We start from the raw sequence: 24,389 nt of genomic DNA on the forward strand, positions 1-24,389 counted from the left end.
AGAATGAGTCTAATTTGAGCTTGAAAAAGTGAGTCCAAAGGCCATAAATTACCAAACATAGATGGATCCCAAGCTAAGCCAAAAATGGAAAAAAAAAAAAACCGAATTAGCTCAGAATTGCAAACCGAAACGGGCTCAGAATTTACGGCGGGATTTTTTTCGTTTTTGTACACGTTTTTACGCAATTTTGAGATCAATCACTTTTATAAAATAAATAAATTTACGGTAAACGATCTTGTATAAAGGAAGAACATCCAAAGGTCAACAGTTACGAATCACAAAGAAAAAAAAAACGCTTGAAAAATGCTAGGAATAATCCACACAAGAAATGATTAATTCATTAAGTTAAAAAAAAGATTTGAAAAATTTACCCTTTACATTGCTTGGATCAATATGGGTTTTCATGTGGTGACCGGTTTAAAGGGGAAATTTAATTCCTTTTTTCGGTGATTGACCATGTGCAATAAGTTTCCTTCTAATCGACACAGTAATTCTTGTGATTACCTGGATGCAACTCGACATTTCAGTGTCAAAAATATCTACCCTTAGCTTGTTCAAATTTTATGTTGATTAGATAAAAATATGAGACCTCAAATGTGATCCTTGAGGAACTCTATATAAATTTTAATGATTCCAAGTGCGTATTATGAAAATCAATTGTTAATCAACATGTAGTGTTCTATCATTTAAGTTTGATTCACAGCGACTTTTTTCCAGTAATTTGGGAATAAAAATATCAAAAAAACATATATTTTGCAAATTTTGTGAGTGAGCACAATCTTTTATAGAAATTTTATCTAAATCTATGTTACAAAATGGCAGTTTTTAATTTAGAATAATGCTTTTGGAAAATTGGATTTCAAATTTTAACACGGAGAGAAATTAGTTTTCACCTCACAAAATGATCTTCAAACTCCTATTATCCAACAACATGCCAAAAATGGGAAAAAATTAGACTCAAGAGTCATATAGTAAGCATAAATTTGGATTTAGTGTTTGTTCCATTTAGGTTTTCAAAGCGATAATATTACATGCAATACTAGTTTAGATATTCAGTTCTTACGCTGTACTTTTTGAATGGAATGATTTTTTTAATGTTTAGCATATTATTTTGATTCCAAAAATTTAATCATATATTTTTGTTGAAAATAAACTAAACTTAAAGCTGAAATTGAAAAAAAAAAATTCCAAATTTATCTCAAAAAATCTGAGAAAAAAAACTGCTGAAAGCTTAAGGAGAATCCAAATGAGGTTGGAATCACGAAAAATGCTTGCAAACACCAACAATTGCCATCCTAACATGGAACTCAATTTAGGCAAAAAATCGTTTAAAACGCTCCTGAAAACTAGAATAGGCCAATACGAATAATCCTAAACCAACTTAAGATTCTTTTAAAGCCGAAGAACGAAATGATTCCAAATTATTTTAAATAATCTCGAAAAGTCCTACGTCTGAAGGTCGGAAAACAAAATGGGTTTTAATCGTGCTCAACATTTAATAACCAAAAACAAGAACAGGTTCGGATAAGTTAAAGACAGTGAAATTTTATGTTCTTCAAATCCAAACAGTCCAAATCAGAAACGTTGAGGCTACGACTCAAGAAGTCCAAACGAAAAATATTATCCCAAATCAAGCTTAAATTCGCTTCGTTTCCCGCGTGAATCCGGTGGGAAACTTTAACTAGCCGACTGCCCGGCAGGACAACCGAAATAAAAAATGAAGGGTTGTTTTGTGAAATCCAATAAACAACTTCGGATGGACGTTTCTTTGAAGAGGGATGCTGGTGGTTAGTGTCCCTCGAAAAAGGCCCCCACGGGTGGTAAGCGATGTCAGAAAAAGGTATTGCTGTGCATAATAATTTTGTTGGCTGATTCGATCTGTTTTCGTATAGATGATTGAGTCCCGAGTGGAGAAAAATTTTTCTGCTTGTAGCTATTCAAATCAGCAGCGAAGTAGATTTTTCGATAGCTTCAAAATGATAATTTTTCTTGTCCGGTATTTATGAATTAGTCACATGCCCAAGTTGACGATCTGCCAACAAGCAGTTCTGGGTAAAAATAGCGCAATCACATGGAGGTGCAAATTTATCCCTTTTCCTGTGCCAATAATTTTCACACTGTTTTGCCGGAGTTTCCGACCGTACGAAGAAGCCGACGCCGAACCACGTGCGAAAAACGTCACGCCGATCTGCGCTGTCCCAGTGGATCACCACGCGAGTGGATCAAAACGGCGATCGTCGATCGTGACGCATCATCGGGCGCTCGGGTTTCCTAACTGCTGCCGATCGATACCGGCGACGTCATCACGTGGGCCGGATCGAATCGGGAAACGATGACGAGAAAAGCATCCGTTCGTGTGTGCATATTACGAAATATGATCAAAGTCTCGCGGTCACACCTCCCAAAGTGTGTGGTGTGTGTGCGCGCAAAGGGGTGGCCAACGGTGGCGGTGCGGTATTTCCCGTCGGTGAGAATCGGCGAGAGTAGTGATGAGACCGGCTTATCGCGCAAATCGAGGCGACTTTGAGTGTGGTAGTAAAAACTCGACCTTATATATACGATGGTCGCTGCGAAGAAGGCTTCATAATCAAGCCGCGCATCGAAGAGCAAACAACAGTGAAGTGAACAGCAAGTAATAAACCAAAGCCTGAGTTCGGAGTGATAAGAACTGTTCGTGCTGTGCACCGTTTGTTGGAAAATTAAAAATAAAATAGTCAAGTGTAGCGAAGCAATATAAAAATAAAAATGTGTCTAAAGGAGATGGATCATCCGGTTAGTAGGCTGAGTGATCAGCTGTTGGCTGATCGAGTTGAAGGTGATCCAAGTGTGCGACGAAATGGAGAGTTTAAATTGTCTGAAAGTGGGTTGAAAGTGGCCAGTGCCACCGCAGTGGAACAAGAGCTGTACCGGGACATTTTGGCTGGTGGAACGGAAGCCACCAGGAAGCTGTTCGAGGGCATCATGCGCGGATGCGAAAAGCTGCGCCGAAGCACCGCCTACAAGTAAGTTACCAACTTCCGCGATATGGATCGCGCTCTCTATCATGCGTCAATCCTGCGCGTGCAGATTCACAATCGTTATCACCTTGGAACAGAAGCGTGGCAAAAACAGCCAGCAATTGATTGGCTTGAAGGTGTGCGAAGGGAGGGCGCGGGAGCACCGGGGTGACGATTGCGGGGAGTTGTGCGAAAATCACGTACGCCACTCGAGAGTCGAGAGTCCAACCGCAACGTCACAGTGCTATAGTGCTACCCTGCTCGCACACTGCTCAGGTACTCAACTCCGACTCCAAGTTTCTTTTGCAAATCTTCTTTTTCTACCTGGGTGATGGCCAGTGATGTGTCGATGACCTCTAAGACCGTTGAATTAGGAAGCCCACAATTAGATCCGTGGAAATGTTTCGGGGGCAATTTACTAATGAAGTTGCAATTTTCTCCTTTGTTTCAGGATCCTCACTCGTACCACGCAACCATCGCATGCAATTTCGATGCTGTTCGTTTCCTTCATGCTGTTGGTGCTGTGGCCGAACATTGTAGGCCAATCGGCGGATGCTGACAGTGAGTGTGCCCGACCGACGGCAAGCCGTGCCGGTGTGCTGGTTTCCTTGGCCTACATCGGTTCCTTCGCGATGCATTTTGGGGCCCAAATGTGGATGACCTTCGTGTCAGGTTTGGCGCTCTACTTCAACCTGCCACGTCACACCTTCGGGCGGATTCAGGAGATCCTGTTCCCGAAATATTTCTCCATGGGAACGGCACTCAGCGTTGTAACACTGCTGGCTTTTATAAAACTACAACAAGCCGCCCATCCGGAACTGAGTACGGCTTCTTTAAACAATTGGGAACCTACGCTGCTACTGCAGGTTGTGGCGCTGGCTCTGTGTGCCGCCCTTGAACTAATCGTGTGGCTTTACATGGCCCCTCCAATGCTGCGTCTGATGCATCTGAAGTACAACTTCGAAGCCCGGGAAACCGTCGGCCAGGAAGTGGGCCAATTCAGTGGCACGGAAAACGCCCAGCTGCGTCGCTCGAACCCGTACCAAAACGTGCACAAGCGTTTCCGCCAGATTCACATGGCGACCGCGATGACCAACATGGGTTCCCTACTGTGCACCTTCATCCATTTGCACTATCTGGCTTCGCGGGTTGAGCTGCGCTGAAAGGGTGAGAACGACCCGAGATAAACTAGGACGCCATTTTGTTGCAGGCGCTGGCGCTGCGTAACAGACTGAGATGAGATGAGACGAGATGAGAGATGTGTGCGTGTGTTCACAGCGTCCCCCCCCCTCCGGGGGAGGGGACAATTCCAGCTGTAAGCACAGTATTATCCATGGGAGATATTAGAATCAAAATTTTGCCACAAAATCTAGTCCATTTTTCGCTTTAGCGAAAGTTAGTAAGGTCACATCGAAAAAGCATACACACACATACTAAATCTACTTCAGATCCATTAGCACTGAACTTTTAGTGATTATTGCAAGATGAGATTAAAACTACCGTTAGAGGTTTAGTTAGTAAGTTTCGTTTTTATGATCCTATTTATTGCAATATTCGAAAAATTCTGTGTTAGGAAGCAAAACAGGTAAACCAAAACAAAAAATTGTTAAGCGAGAATAAAAGATCTGAAGTAGCGTTTTTAGGGTTTTAGCATAACTTTAGGTTTAAGTAGTATAATCAATTGTAGCCAATAGTTTGCCCAACTAGTACCAATCGTGGCAGCTAATCTATTTATTTGTGTTCCATACCCCTAGTTAGCAGCTTACGTAAGAGAGCAGCTGGTATACGATCGTGTTAGTAGAAATTCAATTAATGTAAACTTACGCCCGATCTTCGTTCGTTCCGAACGAAGACAGCAGTAATAAATTCAGAAATTTATTCAAATCAAAATCCGTTCATTCAATGCTTACAAAAAAACAGTAAAGAAATCCAAACCAAAAAAAAATCATCAATGAACCGCCAAGAATAGTGCGTGTGTCCGAGTCGGTCGGATCTGGTTCAGAAGCGGTATCGTTTTTTTTTCTTTTTCTATTTCGTTGAAAGGTGCAAATCGATAAAAGAGAAAAAATAAAACCCGTGACAGATAAACGTCACGCGTTTACTGCGCGGCGACGACGATAATCGGAGCACATTCAATCCCTCCTTTCACCCGTACGAGAGTTACGAAGTCGGAAAAAGGCGTGCGTAGTCGGGAGGTTCTATTTTGCTCGATACGATTGTTCAAAATTGCCGATCGTTGTTGTTGTTTTCTATTTTACTTATTTTTGCAGAGGGCGATCCACGTCAATCCGAGCGATCGTTTTGCGTTTGATCTTCATTAGCTGTTTCCGAGCATCCTGTCAAACTGCGGTCGCAAAGTGCAAGTGGTGGGCGACACCAATGGTGATATACTACGCCGTAGATGGAAATTTTTTTTTCCTCAACTGGCCATTATTTTTTGCTCGGAAGAGGTTTTGGTTTGAATGAAAACAAACGGAAGTAGGGTCTCCAGAAGACACTTTCAATTTTTGGTTTGGTTTCAAATTGTTTTAATTTTTTTGTTTTGAGTTGTTGATTTGTGATTCTAAGTTTTGATATTTTGGACGTTTTATTTATTTATTTTGTTATTTTTAAAGGTAAATTACTTCTTAATTTAGTTTTTTTATACATTATGTTCACGAATTTCATTTATTTTTTTTAAATTCTAATTTAAGATGATTTTTTATTTTATTTCAATTTTGATTTTCGTTTTTTTTATTCGATTTCTGTTATTTTTTTTGTCATTTCTTAAACTATTCATTTAGATTTTTTATTTTTTGACTATCGATTTTGAAAAATTTACCAATATATTTATATTTCGTTTATTATTGATTTTCGAATTGTTGATTTTCGAATATTTTGCATTTTGCTCTTCTTGATCATTGAATATGTTTCATTTTCAATTTTTTACCTCGCGCTTCTCAGATTTTTTCGATTTTTTTGTTGTTTTGATTTTTTGTTTTCACGTTTATTTTTGTTACGTAGATTTTTGAGTATTTCATCATTCATGCATTTCAATATCCGAATTAATTCTCATTATTTTTCGATTGTTTTTCATATTCGTTAGTTTTGGGATTACCTGATGTTGGTTTTTCATATTTATTAATTTCTCTGGAATCCTAGTTAAGTGATATCAAATGCTTCGGTGTTCTTGATTATTTTAAATTTACTTTTGGCTTTTCGTTTTTTTTTTGTGCTCGATCTTCATTAACATTCCGATCATCCTAGCTTCGGTCACACTGTGCAGAGGAGCAAATGGTGATCTCTCTAGAGCGACGTAAATTGGCGGGGACATGATTTACTACGCTGTAGATATGTTTTTCTCAATTGTCTATTTATTGCCATGATTTGCTCGGAAGCGATTTTGGGTTGAATGACAAGCAAACGGAAACAAGGTCTTTGGAGTGCACTTATATTATGTTTTGGTTTAATTTTAAATTCTTTTGGTCATTTTTTTTTTGCATTTGGTAAATGTGTGACTGATTTTGACGTTTTATTTTATTGTTTAAATTTTTTAAACTTATTTATTGTGTTTTATTCCTGTCGTATTTCTATTTGGATTTCCACAATTCGCTGGTTGTAATGATTTTTAATTTTCGTATTTATTTTTCCTTGATTTTGTTCGATTCTAAGTTTTTGTTAAGGTAATTAGGACGACATTGATTTTCAATTTATGTACTATTTTCAAATTTTGCAATCCGTTCTTATTTCGCATATTCTTGATTTCCGACTGTTATTTAATTTGACATTTACCTACAATAATTTCATTTTCAATTATTCCAATGTTCAAATTGTTGGTTCAAGAGTATTTAATTTTTAGTTATTTCAAATTTCACTATTTCTGGTTGTCGACGTTTTTTTATTTTTTTTTATAGACGTAAAATAACGTCTTAGGGCAATATACCCAATCCGCACGAGAGTCATAAATAAAATAAGGCTTTGTCCCCCGAATGTTTGAAAAAATAACATGGAACAACAGTTTTTGTAGTCGAGTAACTAAATTTGTAAAATAAAAATGTAAATATTCAAAATACTACAAGGTATACAGCCCTAGGGGTTGTATAAAATGGTGACGTAGGACAAAATGTATATATTATATTATATTATATTATATTATATTATATTATATTTGATGGTCGTTACTGTAAAACTAACCATGCATGAATACCTGAAAATTTTACACTATTAGTAGTTGCGTAAATTCCCATAACTCTTATCTTCAAGCATCTATAGTTCTGAAAAGCACCGATTCCATAATCTTCAGTATGAAATTCGTGCTACAGAACGCTGATGATCGCATCATCGGTAGCATTGAGTATTTTGCTTGACCGCGCATAATAAAGTTTGATCTCCGCTATGCCAGCTAAATACTCTGCACCGTACGATGATAACTGTTGCTGCCGTATGCAAAATAAAGGTAACTTGTTCCGCAGTGCCTGGAAGATGACATGTATGCAGCTCTCGTTTCTCAATTTTGCGTAGCTCTAACAGCTCTACTCCACTCGCTATTGTGTGACAAACTAGACTGAAGCCGAGTTTTATAAACGCAGTCTTTTGTATCGAGTTCAGGGTAGATTTTTGCCATAAGGGCGTGGCCACGCAGTTTCGAGAAAGACAAACGTAACAAAACACTTTGTTAAGTCAAAATATGTAGGCAGTGGAATTTATTCCGTCCATGTTATTGTTATCCGTGCTCGGGAAGCAAGGGAATAGCAAGGAAAATGTATGGGAAAGCTTGACCTTGGACCTTTTTTCACCATTAAGTAATAAAGCAACAATGTTAAACATTATATCAAACAATTGTCACACATTTTATCTATCCACCGATACCTAAAAGACTAAGATGCATTAAGTCGTTCGCTTGCTATAATCGTTTGAAATCTGACGCAACATTTGCCAGTTTCATTTTCAATTTCACAAAACGTAATCTAGTATAGAAAACAAAGACGTAGTCCTACGTCAAAACACAATAAAGCCATGATTTAAAAATATTTTTTTTTTGTCTCTGTGACAATTGAATTACAATTTTTTTCACATGCCCTAGTACTTTTTATTGTATTTTACGATTCAATTTTTAATAATCTCACATTATAGGTACATGATCATATTGTTACATTAATCCAATTAAAACATGGTCATATCACTTATCAAAGTGAACCCTGATCAGAAACCCAGCCAACTAACAAAAACTGTCATTGTAGGGATGCACAGGTATACTCGGTCTCTAACAAAGCAAAAAATACATTCTAACATTCCTTTCTTACGGTAGGCTTCGTGCGGCACTGGCACTACTCGAAATTCATAGTTCCATTTGTGCCGGTTTTGCACGAAACCGACGCGTGGACGTAGACGTGACTGGCGCCGTTTTTTGTCTATAAAAAATCGGCTCATTGAATAATGCACAGTGAGAACGAATTACCAATCCAAGTAGTCTTTCAGTTGATTCATTGTGCATCTTGAATGGCTCGGACCCATCATGGAGTAGCGACCATTGATATCTAAACCAGAATGAAGTTGCTTAAGTACACCGTAAAGCTATCTGGTGTTGATAGCGAATTGTCACGCATGTTGTAATACGTGTTATTGTTGGCAGTGTATGAAGTGAATAATAAAAGAACTAGATTCTGCACATGTCATCGGCTAACGGTGATCTACAATAATGATCCATTTAACAAAATTTTCATGGCACGTCTTAGCGCCTCAAAATTATCAAATTAAGGTAGTTATTATTTTCCGGCTACTCTTTAAAACGTTTCAAATAGTGATAAAAAGTTGTGTTTTTGAACTTTTTGTTTCTGGCAGCATTTCTCCTAACTCAAGCCATAACTATATGCTTGCTGACGATTATACAGTAGACGAAAAACTAATGTACTTCGGACACAACGCCCGTCCCCTTTTTCAAATTCTTTCATTCTACCACCTACGTCGCGCTGCCTCGTTGTTGCGTGAATTCGATCCGTTAGTATTTAAGACAATCATATGGGTATTTTCCCCATTACATCGCTGTTCCGCTCAATCGAACATGCAAGTTACAATTTCTCATGCAGAGCTTCAATTCCCGGTAGGTCGAATTCATTTTATGCTGCCTAATGGTCACTTCTAATGTTATGCCGAATATCCAAGCTGTTTTGCTCCCGAAAGAAACCGACAAGAAAGCATAATTCGAATAATTCCCAGCTTTGTAAAAACCAAAACCAATCGTCCTTGTAAGGACAATATTATTTATATAACTTAATAATAATATCATTTTTAAAGTTTTTGTCTCCAATTGAAATTTAAAATTGGACATGACATTTTTACCTAGCGTGGTTCAGGTCCACCCACACTGTTTTGTTTCGATGGTGAAGTGGGTACTCTACCTGCAATTGTGTTCTACATTCAACATTATTTTCGAATGACTTTAGGTCAATGAAACAAGGTATCTCTTCAACATTACCAATCATTTATACTGAAATTTAACGCTTCACACCATCAAATTGATCAACTTCAAAAAGTCCTATCAGAGTTTTTGTTACTCCGATGATACTCAAAATACCTATACAGATCGACTCGATTACTCGGCGACTCGGTTATACGGTGACTCGATCATCCGGGATTCGATTATCCGGAATTTTAGACTCGATTATCCCTGGAATATTTTTTTTGCTGTTTCAATATGTTTTCAATATGTATTCTGAAATTTTAGCTTTATTATTACTTTCAGCACATTTGTTACCATTTTTGTCCTTTCTGGCATGTTTGGGACATGTCCGAGTTAAGTGAAATAATCAGTGTCAAATTTTGTTGTTGCTTCTCACGAATTAACCCCTTTTTTCCACAGAAATGATTTCTGGTTGCGCCACTGCACCATTCAAGCAACATTACGAAAGAAAAAAATTATTTTACGTTCGGTAAAGACAAATTGTGTGGGAGAATTCGACTGTTTAGCAGTCGGTTTCGGTTTAGCAGTCGTTCATCTCAGTATTTAGAACGAAGTTATTGTCATTCGTCCCAGCGTTTCAGCACTTGTTGGTGCCTTCATCAGGGGAAACTGTGTAAAGGAGCTGTTTATTTACAATTTTACAGCTTACAAATTTTTTCGCGACATACAATAATAATTATCGGACTACGTTAGGTGGTTGCATCTATAGATCACCAATCAATAATTTTAAATTTTCTTAGACAATCCGATATAAACTCTAAATAAAATAATATAACATGAAAAAAATAGCACACATTTTTTGCTTACGTTGATACGTTTGGTGGTTGGAGGAATTAATTTTCACTATCGGGGTGTATTTCCTCGTTAAGACTAGTTTTTTCATATTATATTAATTTATTTAGGGTTATATTGGATTGTCTAAGAAAATTTAAAATAATTGACTGATTATCTTCAGATGCATCTCTACCTGACGTAGTCCGATAATTATTATTGTAAGTCGAGAAAAAAATTGTAAAATGTAAATTTGTTAATAAATAGCCCCTTTACACAGTTTCCCCTGATGAAGGCACTAACAAGTGCTGAAACGCTGGGACGAATGACAATAAACTCGTTATGAATACTGAGATGAATGACTGCTAAGCCGAAGCCCAATTATTGGTGAAGGCAAATTCGTAAAAAATTCGTAAAAAATAATTGAATAATTGAATCCGACCTGTACTTGAACTTTAACGATTTGTTTTTCTAAAATAAGAATGGCCAAAAAATCAACTATTTTAAAAATTTACAACTTTTAAAATTTGCAATTTTGGAGCCGTTTAACCTACGTTGGGGTCTTTTTAGATCCAATTTTTTGGGAATCGATATTTTTAAACCCGACTATATATTTTGGATTAGATTTCTCTACTTTGTTGCTTGAACGTTAAGGCATCGAAAAATACACTTTCCATTTTTCTCCATTAGGTGGTTGTTGTGATATTTTTTTTTGTGGAAATTCGGTAAGATTTTAACGCGATTTTCATGTAAATAATATCTCATAGCTTATTGTACTTTTGCTGTTTACACCAGTAGAATTATTTACAACGCTATTTCAAACAAAGAAATTTTGTTAAAGGGTTGAGTCGGTTGTAGAAATTAATAAATTCGTTTCCGAGAGAAACGAGTGATAAAGATTTTTCAGATGGTAATGAAAACGAATATGTTCCAAAAGTAGTAATAGAAAATGAAGAATTTGTGGAGTGTAACGCAGAAGTCGTTTAGAATGAGAAGAGATTTTCCCACATTTTTTCAATTTCGTCATGGGTAACCTAACCCAATATATGAGGGTCGAAAAAGACCCTCTAAAGTAAAATTAGTCGATTTTTTTTCCAACGTTGGTCTACGGGTAATCGATTCAAAATCTTCTCGCATCGAATAGGTTATTAAAAGTCATTATTGACACCGTCAAGGAAAAAATTTTGATACAAACCGTATTTTGCCGTTGTAGAAGATTTGAGACCCAGGACACCCTTTTCGTCGATAGTTTATTTCGGATTCCTTACCAACTTTTACATAAAATATCCAATTTTAACGGAGATATATTTTATTATTCTTGAGACTGAATTTTTTCAATCTTCAATATCCACCTTGACTGACTACCATGCGTCTCCATTGAAAAAAGTTTCCTCAATCCAAAAATATCAGCCGATAGGGTCCCCTGGGTTATGAGCCCTCCAAAACAGCAAAATACGGTTTGTTTCACGAATCACCAGTACTTTTTACTCAATGGGCACGGTGGTCATGGTGGATATTGAACTTAAAAAAAAATTGTATTCCAAAATAAAAGAATCCAATCCGTGAAATTTTGAAGTTTTATTTAATTTTTTTAAGGAACTCAAAACAATCAAACGATGGGGTCTTCTGGGTCTCAAATCTTCCAAAATGGCAAAATACGGATTGTAAATTTTTCGAACTGAATTTCTATTTTTAACGAAGGCTTTTACCCGTTAACACACAAGTTTATTAAGCAGACAGTATGAGCAGTAGGGAGAGCGAAAAATAAGCGGACTGGAAATATGATACAGATTTGGAAAAATATACCGCATCCCCCGCTTATTTTTCGCTCTCCCTACTGCTCATACTGTCTGCTTAATGAACGGTTTGTAAGTATCATAATTTTTGCATTTTTATTCAAAGTACAGTTTGACATTTTTCCTTGCCTAATTTGAATCCAAAATATTCGAAATCGGACAAACTACTTAAAAGATACTAAATTTTGAAAACCAAAAATTCAGAGCAAGATTGACTTTTTTTTGGCTACACTATTTCAGAAAATGTTAAAAGGACCAAACAAAAAATACGGGTAAAAGACCTTTTCGATGAAGTATAAGTATAGCAATTTCGATCGATGATCGAAGCAAAAAAAATCCGATAGAACTTTTTTGCATGGAATTGCTGTCTATGTATTTCAATGGATTTTCAATGCGATTTTTTTAAATTTTTTCTAATATAGACATTGGAGTGTTTCGATTTTATTAGTTTTCGCCTTCAGATCTTTCTATTTGCGATTTAAAATTTTAGATTCTGCAGTTTTAAATTTATTTATTGTTTTTATTTCTCATTTTAGGATTGAAAGTTTACAATTTTCAACTTAGTCTGGACTTTGATTAGATCTTGAATGCTATCGACATTCTAGTTTCGTGATGTCAGATGTGTCTGTTTTTTGTTTATTTCCAAATATTATAACCTGTTTCTACATTTTCTATTTTGTTTATTTTGTCCTCGATCCCCATAAATTTTCCTAGCATCCTGTTTAACTGAGGTTATATAGTGCAGGTGTACAGCTGGTGATCTTCCGAGCGACGTAAATTAGTGGAAACATGATTTACTGCGCAGTGGATGATTTTTTTTGGAGTTCTTTGTTTGTTTCTTCGAAGCGGTTTGAGCTTAAAAGCAAATACCGGAAGGCAGGGTTTTGCGACTCAATATTTGGTTTATTTTCTTTTCATCATCGATTTTTCTACAATTTTGTTGAGTATTGACTTTCATTTTTGATATTTGCAGCTCTTGTCTAAATTGTTTTTTGAATATTTGTATGAATTTTAATTACTTTGTTGTCAATTTGATTTTATATTCGTTCCGTAGTTTTATTCTTTCATTTTTGTTCGAGTTTCCTTGTCGGTCACGGTGTCTCTGGTTGAAGAACTTATCAAAAAAAAAATTAGTATCGCTCTGATACTCGTCATTCGAAAGCTTGAGCTGTCCCCTTTAATATCCTACCAAAATTAAAATGTTCTATCGGGGGGTCTAGAACAATTTGTTTTCGAACATATATTTGTAATTGAAAAACTAGTGAAATGGAAATAAATAATATGTTTCAGAAATACAAGAAGTTATCAGGGTTCTCTGCTCGTACTGAAATATTCAGGGTTGTTTTTATTTATATAACAAAACAAAGCTTTACATAATAGCAGATTTTTTGAAAAGGGTTAAGTGGGGTCTGCTGTGGTTTCATTATAGGATATTTGCATTTTTCTTCAAAAAATAGTGATTATTACAGCTCTTTTTTGCTTGTCAACAAAACTGGACCCTGTATCCAAGCTATACGTTTTATCGAGCAACTCAAGAGCTTTCATTTGATGTTATTAAAAACTGGGCCGTTTTAGTAACGACCGAGAAAATTTCATTATTCATACATGTTTTAAATCATTATTTAAACTCATTGTGTCAGGAGCGCAATTACGTTTTGTATCGATGTCCCCTAATCGAGCTTAAATTTCTTTGGGACGTTTCATGGGAAAGGACTTAGTGGAGTGAAATGCAGAGCGGGATTCGGGTGTTGGGGGCCTCTTTCCTCAAAAATATTAGTTGAAATGATTTAACGCTTCGCTGGAAGGTGACGAGCAAAACAAAAAAAAGGTCTCCAACCTGTATTCACGTCTGGTCTAGAACCAGGGCGGCCCCTCGTGTCGAAAAGTCCGGGGCATTTGACCCCCCCCCACTTAAATCCGGGCCTGGTGAAATGGTATTTAAACTCCAGGTGCTGCTAAAATCATTATGTTACTGTAACTTTGAGTATAATGCATCGATTTTTCTGCAATTCGGTATGCTTATTGTACCATTAGGAATGTTTGAAGTACTGGCTACTAGAGATGGTCAGGTTTGGCTTTTTTCAAACCCGTACCCGAATTTTGTTTTTCGGTTGAAACGCGAACCCGACCCGAACCCGAAACTTTTTTTTCCGATCAAACCCGAACCCGAAAATTTTATTTTTGGCAAACCCGAATCCGAAGCTGTGAAACCCGAGCCCGAGATTTTTTTTGGAGGTCAATTTTTTAAAATCCAATTTGAGACTGGGATGTTATAGAGCTATAGACTGCTATAGCCAGCATTTTAAATGCAGGTACAAAATAGAGTTGCGCTCCTTGAGTAACAGGTTGAAATGAAGGTCTAAACCTTGTTATGAAAAAATCGATTTATTTTTAAACGGTGCACTTTTTAAATACCTCCAATAAAAACTATTGAGTTGATTTATAAAACGTATTGTTTAATTGAAAGACCTAGTTCTGATGACAAAAAAACTCCAAAAATCACCATGTTTTTGAAGAAAAATGTAAATATCTAATTATGTAACCTCGACAGCAACCTTCAATAACCGATATTGCATATTTTTATAGGATAGAATTACCATATCAATTTTCAGAGAAATCGATTAAGCGTACAAAAAGTTATAGCTTTTTTTTGTATTTTCAGTAGTTTTTGGACTCAAAATTTTCGAGTCTTTTTTACCCCACTTTATCCTTTTCAAAAAATCTAAGATTATGCCAAATATTGTTTCATTATATGAAAAAACAAAACTTGAAGGTTTCAACACTATCTGATCGGGCCCCCCAGCACCTAAATCCCTTGATAAGTATACAAAGTTCCCATTCCACCAGCTTTTCAATTACAAAAAAACCTAAATTAATCCACCTAGCGGTCAGACTCAGCCTTTCTCATTCAAACTTATTATTTGTAAAAATAGATTTACATGAATGCTTAAATCCAATAAAAGTATGTTCACTCTTAGAGTTCTAAAATATTGATGTTGTAATTGAAGTATAAAATCTGAAATTTGACGTAATTATAGTGCTCAAGAAATAGCGAAATAAAAGAAATGACTCTTAATTTCGAACAATTTGATCACGAGTGATACCGGGAACGTTCAAATAGTACGATACCACAATTAAATCATGTTGAGGCCAATATATTGATCAAGGCAGGTATAGTGTTGAATAGTGTTGAACAGTCTTTGAATTTCTTTTCTCTCCAAAATTTTTGAACAGTATATCAAATTGTTATGAAGTTTGTTATTTGTAAGTTTGAGATATGACTCGTTTGTATGACACTAGTTAAGTTCAAATAAGTAGTGTAATACTTGAGATAATAGACTTTCGTTGTTTCAACAATTTAATACATACCCATAGGGCAGCCAAACTTTGAAACCACGTGTTCAATCATAATTTATCAATTAACCCTTAACTAGCCCGTTCATCTGATATCAATATTGTTCAAATCGGTTCTGTAGTTTCTAAGTTAATGATATTAAATTCAATAGGGTGATATGAGGCAGCTAGACCTTTCATTTGACACTAATTTTGTGGAAATCGGTTCAACCATCTCTGAGAAAAGTGAGTGAGCACAAGTAGTCTTCGGAATATATTCCTTTTCATAGCTGGATTTCACATTTTTAAACATAACAGGCAAAGTAATAATCCGTTTGCAAAAAAAGAAAATCAATAGGGTCTTATGGGGCGACAAGACCTTCCATATGACACTGATTTTATGAAAATTGGTCCAGCCATCTCTGAGATACATGAGTGAGATTAAATAGTTTTCAGAACACGTTTCTTTCCATAACTTCTGAACCACATGTTCAATCTTCATAAAATTCAAAAGTTAAGGGTTTTTTAGGTAACCCGTTAATTTGAAACCAATTTTGTTCAAATTGGTTGTTTAGTTTCTGAGATATTGATGTTTCGTGATTTTTACATTTTGATACATAAACTATAAAGTAAAAATCAGATTGCAAAAAAATTCAATAGGGTCTTATGGGGCAACTAGACCTTTCATTTGCAATTAGTTTCATTGAAATCGGTTCAGCCATCTCTGAGAAAATCGAGTGAGATTGGGAGAGCGTTACACACTCATGTACAGAAAATGCTTAGCTCGTCGAACTGAGTCGAGTGATATACGACATTCGGCCCTTTTGAACACTTTCATATTTTTAGTTTTTGCGGTAATTGCTAATACCTTTCTAGGAGAAAGGCAATATGAGAAAGGCAAAAAGTGAAATGATAGAAATGACTTTATATTTCAAATTCAATTCCAAGCAAGGCCGCAAACATTGAAATAGTACAACATCAAATTTTAATGATGTTTAGGCCACATATTTTGATCGTAGCTATAGTTTTAAACAGTCTGCGGGCTACGTTTCTTTCTATAACTTTCAAACCACATGCTTAAACATTATGAAATTCATTGTTTAAGGGTTTAAAAGCCCATTTATTAGATTTTCATCTATGTTCAAAGCTTTTGAAATATGAGAGCGATTTTCACATTCTGACGCAGCGCCAAAACTAAAAGTTTGATTACAATGAAATTCAATAGCAACCTAAGCGGCAAATAGACCTTTCATTTGACACCAAGATAGGAAGAATCGATCAGACCATCTCTGAGAAAAGTGAGTGCGAAAAAAAGGTGCACATACACACGTACACACCCACACACAAACATATACACCTATACATGCGTACATGCAGAGAATGCTCAATTCGTGGAACTTAGTCGAGTAGTATATGACATTCGACCATTTGGATCACTTTTCTACCTTTTAACTAGCCAGTGATTGTTAGGAGAATGTCAACATGTTTACTTGCATTATGTGATTTCACATTTTTAGGAACAACGAAAAAAGTTACAATCCGATTACAATGAAATTCAATAGCAACCTATTGGGCATATAGAGCTTTCATTTGACACTAATTTTGTGAAAATCGGTTCAGCCATCTCTGAGAAAAATTAATAATAACTTTTGAACCACATGTTCAATCATTACGAAATTTAGAAGTTAAGGGTTTTGGAGGCAGCCCAATCATTTGAAACCAGTTTTATTGAAATCGGTTATGTGGTTTCTGAGATATTGATGTTTCGTGATTTTTACATTTTGATACATAACCTCTAAACTAAAAATTCGATTACAATGAAATTCAATAGCAACCTATGGCGTAACTAAACCTTTCATTTGCGATTAATTTTATGAAAATCGGTCCAGCCATCTCTGAGAAAAGTGAGTGAGAAAAAAAAGTTGCACATACACACACACACACATACACACATACATACATACATACAGAAAATGCTCAGTTCGTCGAAAGGGGTCGAGTGGTATATGACATTCGGCCATTGGGACCACTTTTATACCTTTGGTTTTTCCAGTGATTGCTATACCTTTCTAGGAGAAAGGCAAAAATTGTTCTGGACCCGCCGATAGAACATTTCAATTTTAGTAGTATATTAAAGCTGAGCTTTCGAATGATGAGTATAAGAGCGATACTAATTTTTTTCGGATAAGTTTCTTCTACCAGAGACACCGTGCGGTTTTAAAGTTTCCAATCCTTTGGTATACATGACGAGGAAGATTACAAGTAGTAATTGAAAAACGTAACTGCGGACGAGTAAATTCATCATTTACTTTTGAAATTGATAGTAGAATTTAATGGAAACATTCTATTTTTTCGATACTCTATATTCATTCTGCTAATACGCTCGAAATATATTTTCCTCGGAAATGACACTTATCTTCCGCTGTCTTGGCCTTTTATGATTCCGATGCTCACTTCTCATGTAAATATACAAGGATATGCCTTTTAATAGTATTAATTTGATTTACTTCGAACTTTTAGCTTTTACTTTTGACCTGCATTCTTTACATTACATACAATCGGTTGTTTTCAAAGATAGAGAAAAAATCTTTTTTACGAAGATACTTAAAATTAATGGAGCTATAACATTGTAGAATAAGTTTTTCTTTTATATACAATGGTAAAAGAGTAAGATACTCGATTATATCGAAAATTTTGGTCACTCTAATTTTCGATAATTTTTTAATAAGCGCTTTATCATATTTACCAACTTTGTAGAACAAAGTTTTTCTCTAAAATATTGCTATAGAGCTCTAGACCCAAATTTCCCCCTAAATTTGGTTTCTGGACCATTGTGCAGTGAGAAATAAAAATCATCAAAATCAGAGTCTGTAATACAGAACCATGAAATTTGTGATCCGCAATCCACAGTCGTACATGAATTAAAAAAATTACAGTTTGTTCAAGGTTTTCTACGATATAAACTATTGAAAATTTAGTATTCAGTTTAACATCTCAGTTTTAAGTCAAGTATTTTAAATATTGTAATATATATTATATATATTATTAATATTGTCAATCCAGGCCATAAAAGCCGGGTTCTAACATTCGAGCCGAAGTGAACACAAAAACTACAATCTTGAGATTAAACTTCTGTACTTAGTTGACAAAATACAGACTCGAGAAAAACTTATTAAAATCAAAGTAGATAACAGAAGAAAACTGATAAAAAAGTAATACCACAAAGCCCGGAGTTCTGAATCTAAAAGACCAGCAACAGTGATCTATGGATTTAAAATGCAAAATATGTAGTCTTGAATTGATAATTGAATTATAACGCAATTAAAGTCGAAGCAGAAAAAAAACGAAAACGAAAGAGCACGAAAAATCTCAATGCAACGAGCTTTCGATTGACCATAAATTCTGAATAACAAGCGATGCATCGTTTTAATTCAATTTATCTCCCGAACTCGCAGCTCAATAATTCGAGAGAGCCAACTCGAACAGAAAACGATAATGTGGATAGTCTGCTGAATGGACATCATAAAATAAAAGGCTGTCCACACGCTGTTTGCTTTTAAATTTGTTGAAAGTTTAGTCGCCGGAGGCTAGAGGTGCTAATTGTTCTCGAAATCGTCCAATAATACCGTCGTGTTTTCGGTTCGAAATTCCCACTCCTGACGGTCGGTAGATTTCATTCGGAGGATGTCACACGAATGGCTGGCGGGTCTCCAATATCTGAGAGTGGTTTTGAGAAGGAGTTAACCGCCATGCGGTTGCTCCCCAGTCGGTCTAGTGATTCGTTGGAGCATTCACAGTAAGGCTAAACTTTATTGCAGGGATTTTTGAGCGACGAGTTCGCCCGAATAGGTGCAGAATGGAAACGATACCCGAGAACAACGGTTGTCACCGCAAGCAAGGATGATGTGCATATCCCAACAAAAGTGTATAATGAACACGGTGAAAGGGTGGTTTGCGGTTCAGGAAGCAAAACCGTGTTAAAATGATTGGTTTGAACTGGTAAAATCTGGCCAGTGAGCAAATTATATCACTTCCAGTGATGATGGCTCTAGCAATCATTTCAATAAAAGTCGGATTACTATATTTACCGGGTGTTTTTGTTCCCCAATCTAGCATTTCCATGCCTAATTACTGAATGATTTGCTGCCGATCCCAACTCAATCGACGAGTTTATGCAAGCGCCGATATGAATTTATAATTTATGAAAAAAGGTTTTCGGCCCCCCACAGAAAAATACACCTGGTTTTGGTGGTAAAAAATGGTTCCTCCAGACTGCGTACGTGATTTTTGGCTCGTACGAAAAACGGATCTGGAGCATATAGATTCACTTTTGAAAAAAAAATGAGCATTGAAAACGAAAAAAAAAGAAGGGTCATAAAGGGTATTAAGTTATAAAAGGCTCAAAAAAGGAAGCGCGAACGTCCCCAGAGCTTTGAAACTCCATACAAAGAAGGGTTTACTTGATTGGGATGATCACTGAAAATAATTTTAAGTGCAATGCCTTGCTCATTTCAAGATGGCTTGACAAAGTTTTTTTTTTGATTCTTTTAGCACCAATATTTAGTGGTTAATTTGTGGTTTCGAAATCCAATTTGTGGTAATTTGTGGTTGAGTAATTTCTGAGCAATTTTCAGAAAACTGAGTCAAGCCATCTCTGAAAATGATTTCGCTTCAAATGAATCGGACAACGATGGTAATACATCAATCGAAAGCTCTTAATTTGTGGTTCACGAAAATGTAGTTTTTGTAGGCATACTTCATAATAAAATAATTAAAAAACTATTATTTAAATTTTCGAATATTGTTTACCTCTTGTTGTCAACACAGACCGTACGCGGCGCTGGTAGACCATCAAGATGATTTTTTCTCAGAAAGCTTTCGTGTAGCGATGAGTATGGTGAAACTAGAGATACTCAGAGGGAGAGATATGCGGTGAGCCAAACGAACAAGAAAGGTAACACCACATTGAGAGGTATTGCAATCAGGTACAAAAAAGAACCTGTTCATTTCTATACGATTTTTTGTTCTATTGCCAATGAATGAGTGATTTTTACCCGGAGTTCAACAAACCTTGTGTATAGGTAACAAAATAAGTGAAGGTGTATAAAATTAAACAAAAGCATAAAATATATCACCTTAACAGTTTTTGCGAAGCACTTCACTATTCTTAAGGACTTTCACCGTCACCACCGATTATACAAGTCGAATGTTAGTCAACATTGCGCTTTGAGAAGAGATCTGGCACCTCTGACATATGAAACCCAGTTGCCGAATTGGCGATTTTTTTCACCGCGAATCTCTTCCTCTGAGTATTTCTAGGTGAAACAGTATGTAAACAGCAGCGATACTATATGTGCAGATTTGCTGCGAAATGCAAATGTTGATCAATTAGCAGATATTTGTAGTTGACAAGCCTCCGTGTGTTTTACGTAAATTTCCTCAAAATAAGTGATGTTTTACGTAGACATGCGAGCGTAATTTTCTCGATCTTCGGTCGAATCATTTCCGGAAATGTAGTTTTGCCATTTACCGATTGTTTGAAAAAAAAAAAAAACCTAAATTAATACACCTAGGGGTGTGATCTGGTCTTTCTCATACAAAATCTATTATATGTTAAAATCTATTAACACATACGTTTTAACTCTTGGAATAAATTACAGCCTGATAATAATAAAGAACATTTTTTTGTTTCGATAAATATAATAATATTTTGCAGAGGCGACGCGTGACCAAGTGGGCCACCTGTTCAATCGACATTTGCAACATTAAAACAACAGTATTGCGATAACAGATTTTAAAAGTTTTATTTATCAACATTTATTTATATAACAAAGGAATCCTTCGGTTTACTTTTAACGCAAACTTGTCGATAATATCGTCGTAAAATAATGGCGTCAGCATCATCTCATGGAGTAAATCTTTCTCCACAGCCATCATCATAATACCAAATAATCGATTCTGGCCCGATTTAGACCGCAAATAATTTTTGATCCGTCGGAGAACCGAAAACGTTCGTTCGACGGACGCCGTTGTATTAGGCAATGTCAGTATCATTCTGGCCAGGCGAAGCGTTTCGGAGAAAGTTTGATGCAGGTTTTGTCCAAGGATAAACGAAATTAAATACAATATATTTTTGCCTCTGAACTCTTCGCGCGAGTAAAGAACGGTCAGCTCATTATACAGCATTCGCTTCATCGAATTTAGAATGGTACGAAATAAGCATTTTCAAATTCTTTGTAGGGAATGTGACATCGAATTCGGCAAATTTTTCGTGATTCAACAAAATGATGAATTTGTATTCATCTAGTTCTTTGAATCGTTTAGACATTTCGTCAATAATTTTGTCAATGATAAAGTCATATATGGGACGATAATTGATACCGTTGCTATCAGTGATCGTTTCGCCAGAAACATCAATTGCATCATTAAGCGTTCTGTAGAAATGATGCTCTGCTTTGAGCTCTTCGATAGAAGCGAGGCAAGCCTTGACGTTACGTAAACATTCTACTACGTCCAATTCTTTTGTTTGCAAAATTTGATACAGTACATCTGTATGTGCAAAAATATTAGCAAAAGTTTGAGCGAGAATACGGTATTGAATTCAAGCATGAATGCGTGAAGACCTCTGGCTGTTGTACAAGTTTCAGCATCAAAGACACTGTCGCCAAGATAAATCTCACCCAAACATTCATTAATCGCTGCATAATTCGAATCAATTATTTTGATCATACGCGAATTATACGACCATTTGGTCTTGCAAACATTTGGTATGTGGGTCTCCATAAATTGCTTTAATGTCTCGCTGCGTTTAGGTGACTGCGAGAAAAATGCCGCGAGTGATGAGATCGTGTTGAAAAACCTTGCTGATTTCTTGTTATTTGTGCACGAGTGAAGTAGCACCAAATTAAGCACATGTGAGCGGCAGTGGATATATCCAGCTTTTGGAAACCGTTGCTTCACCAATGTTTGCACTCCAGATTTGTCCCCGGACATTACAGCAGCTCCATCATAGCTCTGAGCTACAACTTTGTCACCATCAAGACCAAAATACGCTGCTTTTTCATCAACGTGTCCGGCCAACGCAGCGGCGGTTTTGTCACTGCTAACGTCTGCCAATCTAACGAGCCTTTCAACTGGTGTTCCTAAAATTTTGATGAACAAAAAAATGTTTGAGCCTCGTTGAATTAAAAAAAAATCAACTATTTGTTAACATATTTGCAAAATTTATTTTATGAATATTTCTTACCATCGGGTCGTAAGTAGCGCAGAGTACAAGATAGTTGCGATAACCGAGCCGAATCTGTTGATTCATCCATCATAATGGACACGAACTCAGCATCAAGAACTTCTCTTTTAATTGTTTGAAGCATGTAGCTTTCAATGCATTCTATAAGCTCATTCTGAATTCCTCCCGACGTTCCACTGAAAACATTATTATTTTTAAAATCCTGGAACGCTGGATCCCTGGCGGCGATCAACGTGCAGAGGTCTTTATAATTTCCTCTGTTCGTGGAATCGGAACATTCATAATGTCCGCGAAAGGCGAGACCGTGAGTGCCAAGGAAACAGGAGATCTCAATTAAAGTTCGCATACCCTTCCGGTTTTTCGTTACTTCTTCGTTATGCTTAATGCGGGCGATCCGCCGGCTATGGTCAAGTGCTTCGTCTATCCTCATTTGCCCGAACATCGATAAGGCAAGTGAATTGTTTATGTGATCTTTAGAGCTCGAATGCGTTTTAATTGACGCAGAAAGGTGATTCAGATCACTATATCCTTCCTTGCTCCAAACATTTTTTTCATTGGCGCTACGGAAAAGCAACCATGGCCAGCAGAAAAGTTTATTTAATTTCGCCGATCCACAAGGCCATTGCTGGTCATACGATGACACATTAAAGTTGCGGGACATAATTTTCCCCTTCAACTTATACGTGGATTTTAATTGTTCCATAGGTGGACGAGGAACCGGATGTCCAATAACTTTAATTTTTTCTTCCATGGTTCTGGCGGCAAACGGGCGCTTTAGCATTTGCTCAATAATGCAATGATCCATAACGTTGTCCATCTGGAAATCCACGCAAACAATCTCCAGTAGGTATATGGTAGTTTGTGGTGATTAATTGAAATATAATATGATGAAGTAATTAAGCTTTACTCACCACGTATCGTTCCTCAAACGAGATTGAAATTTCACACAAGAAAGCAACAGAAATTTGAAGGATGGAGCAATGGTAGTCTTAGCCGTCACAAACAAATCAAAAGCAACCGTAACGTGAGCAGTCAAACATGTACTATACCGACTATACCATTCTAGTTACCATACTATGGTTCAAGTTATTGAATGAACAACATCGAGAAAAAAGGCTTGAATCGAAACCACACATCAACGAAAAAACACCACTACATCTACATCTGAAATTTGTGGAAATAAATTGAAAATCAAAAAAATGTTCGAATGTTCGAAATAACATTAAGGTTACAAGAAAACTTAATGATGTCGGATCCATGCTACAAATGAGAAATAATTCGAGTAATTGTTCCGAAATTGTCTACCTGTCCTATGAACAGGTTGAACAGGTGGACGAGACGCCTCTGATATTTTGGTAACCAACTACGCAACTGTATTCGACTGTTGGGTATTTTAGGGAACGGTTGAAACGCATGGTAAATGCCCAAAGGTGTGAGTCCTGACTAGAATCAAAATTCGATATTTTCTCGTCTCAGTAATATGCTACTACAACTACCCCCTGAATAATAAAACAAAAAAGTTTTCAACGGCAGCTACAACTGTATGTCGTATACAGTAAGGTCGCTTTTTACGCGGTTTTTTACGCGGGTTGCTTTCCTCCATTACTCAAAAACGGTACAAGATATCGACCTCATTTCAATCACGTTTTCCGTTTTAGGCCACGAGTGATCATATATCAGTTTAAAAAAAAATCACAATTTTTGGTGTAAATACTCAAAATTTAAAATATTGAATTTTGGTCTCTAGATTGGCCACTATCATATTCAAACGAGGTTTTAACGTTTTAGGACGGTTTTCTTTGTTATAT

The 24,389-nt window shown here is 36.3% G+C and overlaps 2 protein-coding genes across 11 annotated transcripts in view; one reads left to right on the top strand and one right to left on the bottom strand.

Moving 5' to 3' along the window:
• The window catches only part of LOC129718514 (blood vessel epicardial substance), a 209,129-nt gene that overhangs the window by 78,892 nt on the left and 105,848 nt on the right, over window positions 1-24,389 (bottom strand). The gene's annotated exons all lie outside the window — the stretch shown is intronic.
• LOC129721367 (transmembrane protein 205) lies at window positions 2,584-4,886 on the top strand. The gene is made up of 2 exons (XM_055674275.1): window positions 2,584-3,002; window positions 3,448-4,886. The coding sequence occupies exons 1-2, from the start codon at window positions 2,746-2,748 to the stop codon at window positions 4,157-4,159; spliced, it is 969 nt and encodes a 322-aa protein (XP_055530250.1). The 5' UTR covers window positions 2,584-2,745; the 3' UTR covers window positions 4,160-4,886.

Source organism: Wyeomyia smithii, chromosome 1 (assembly GCF_029784165.1).
Source record: "Wyeomyia smithii strain HCP4-BCI-WySm-NY-G18 chromosome 1, ASM2978416v1, whole genome shotgun sequence".
NCBI classification, from domain to species: Eukaryota; Metazoa; Arthropoda; class Insecta; order Diptera; family Culicidae; genus Wyeomyia; species Wyeomyia smithii.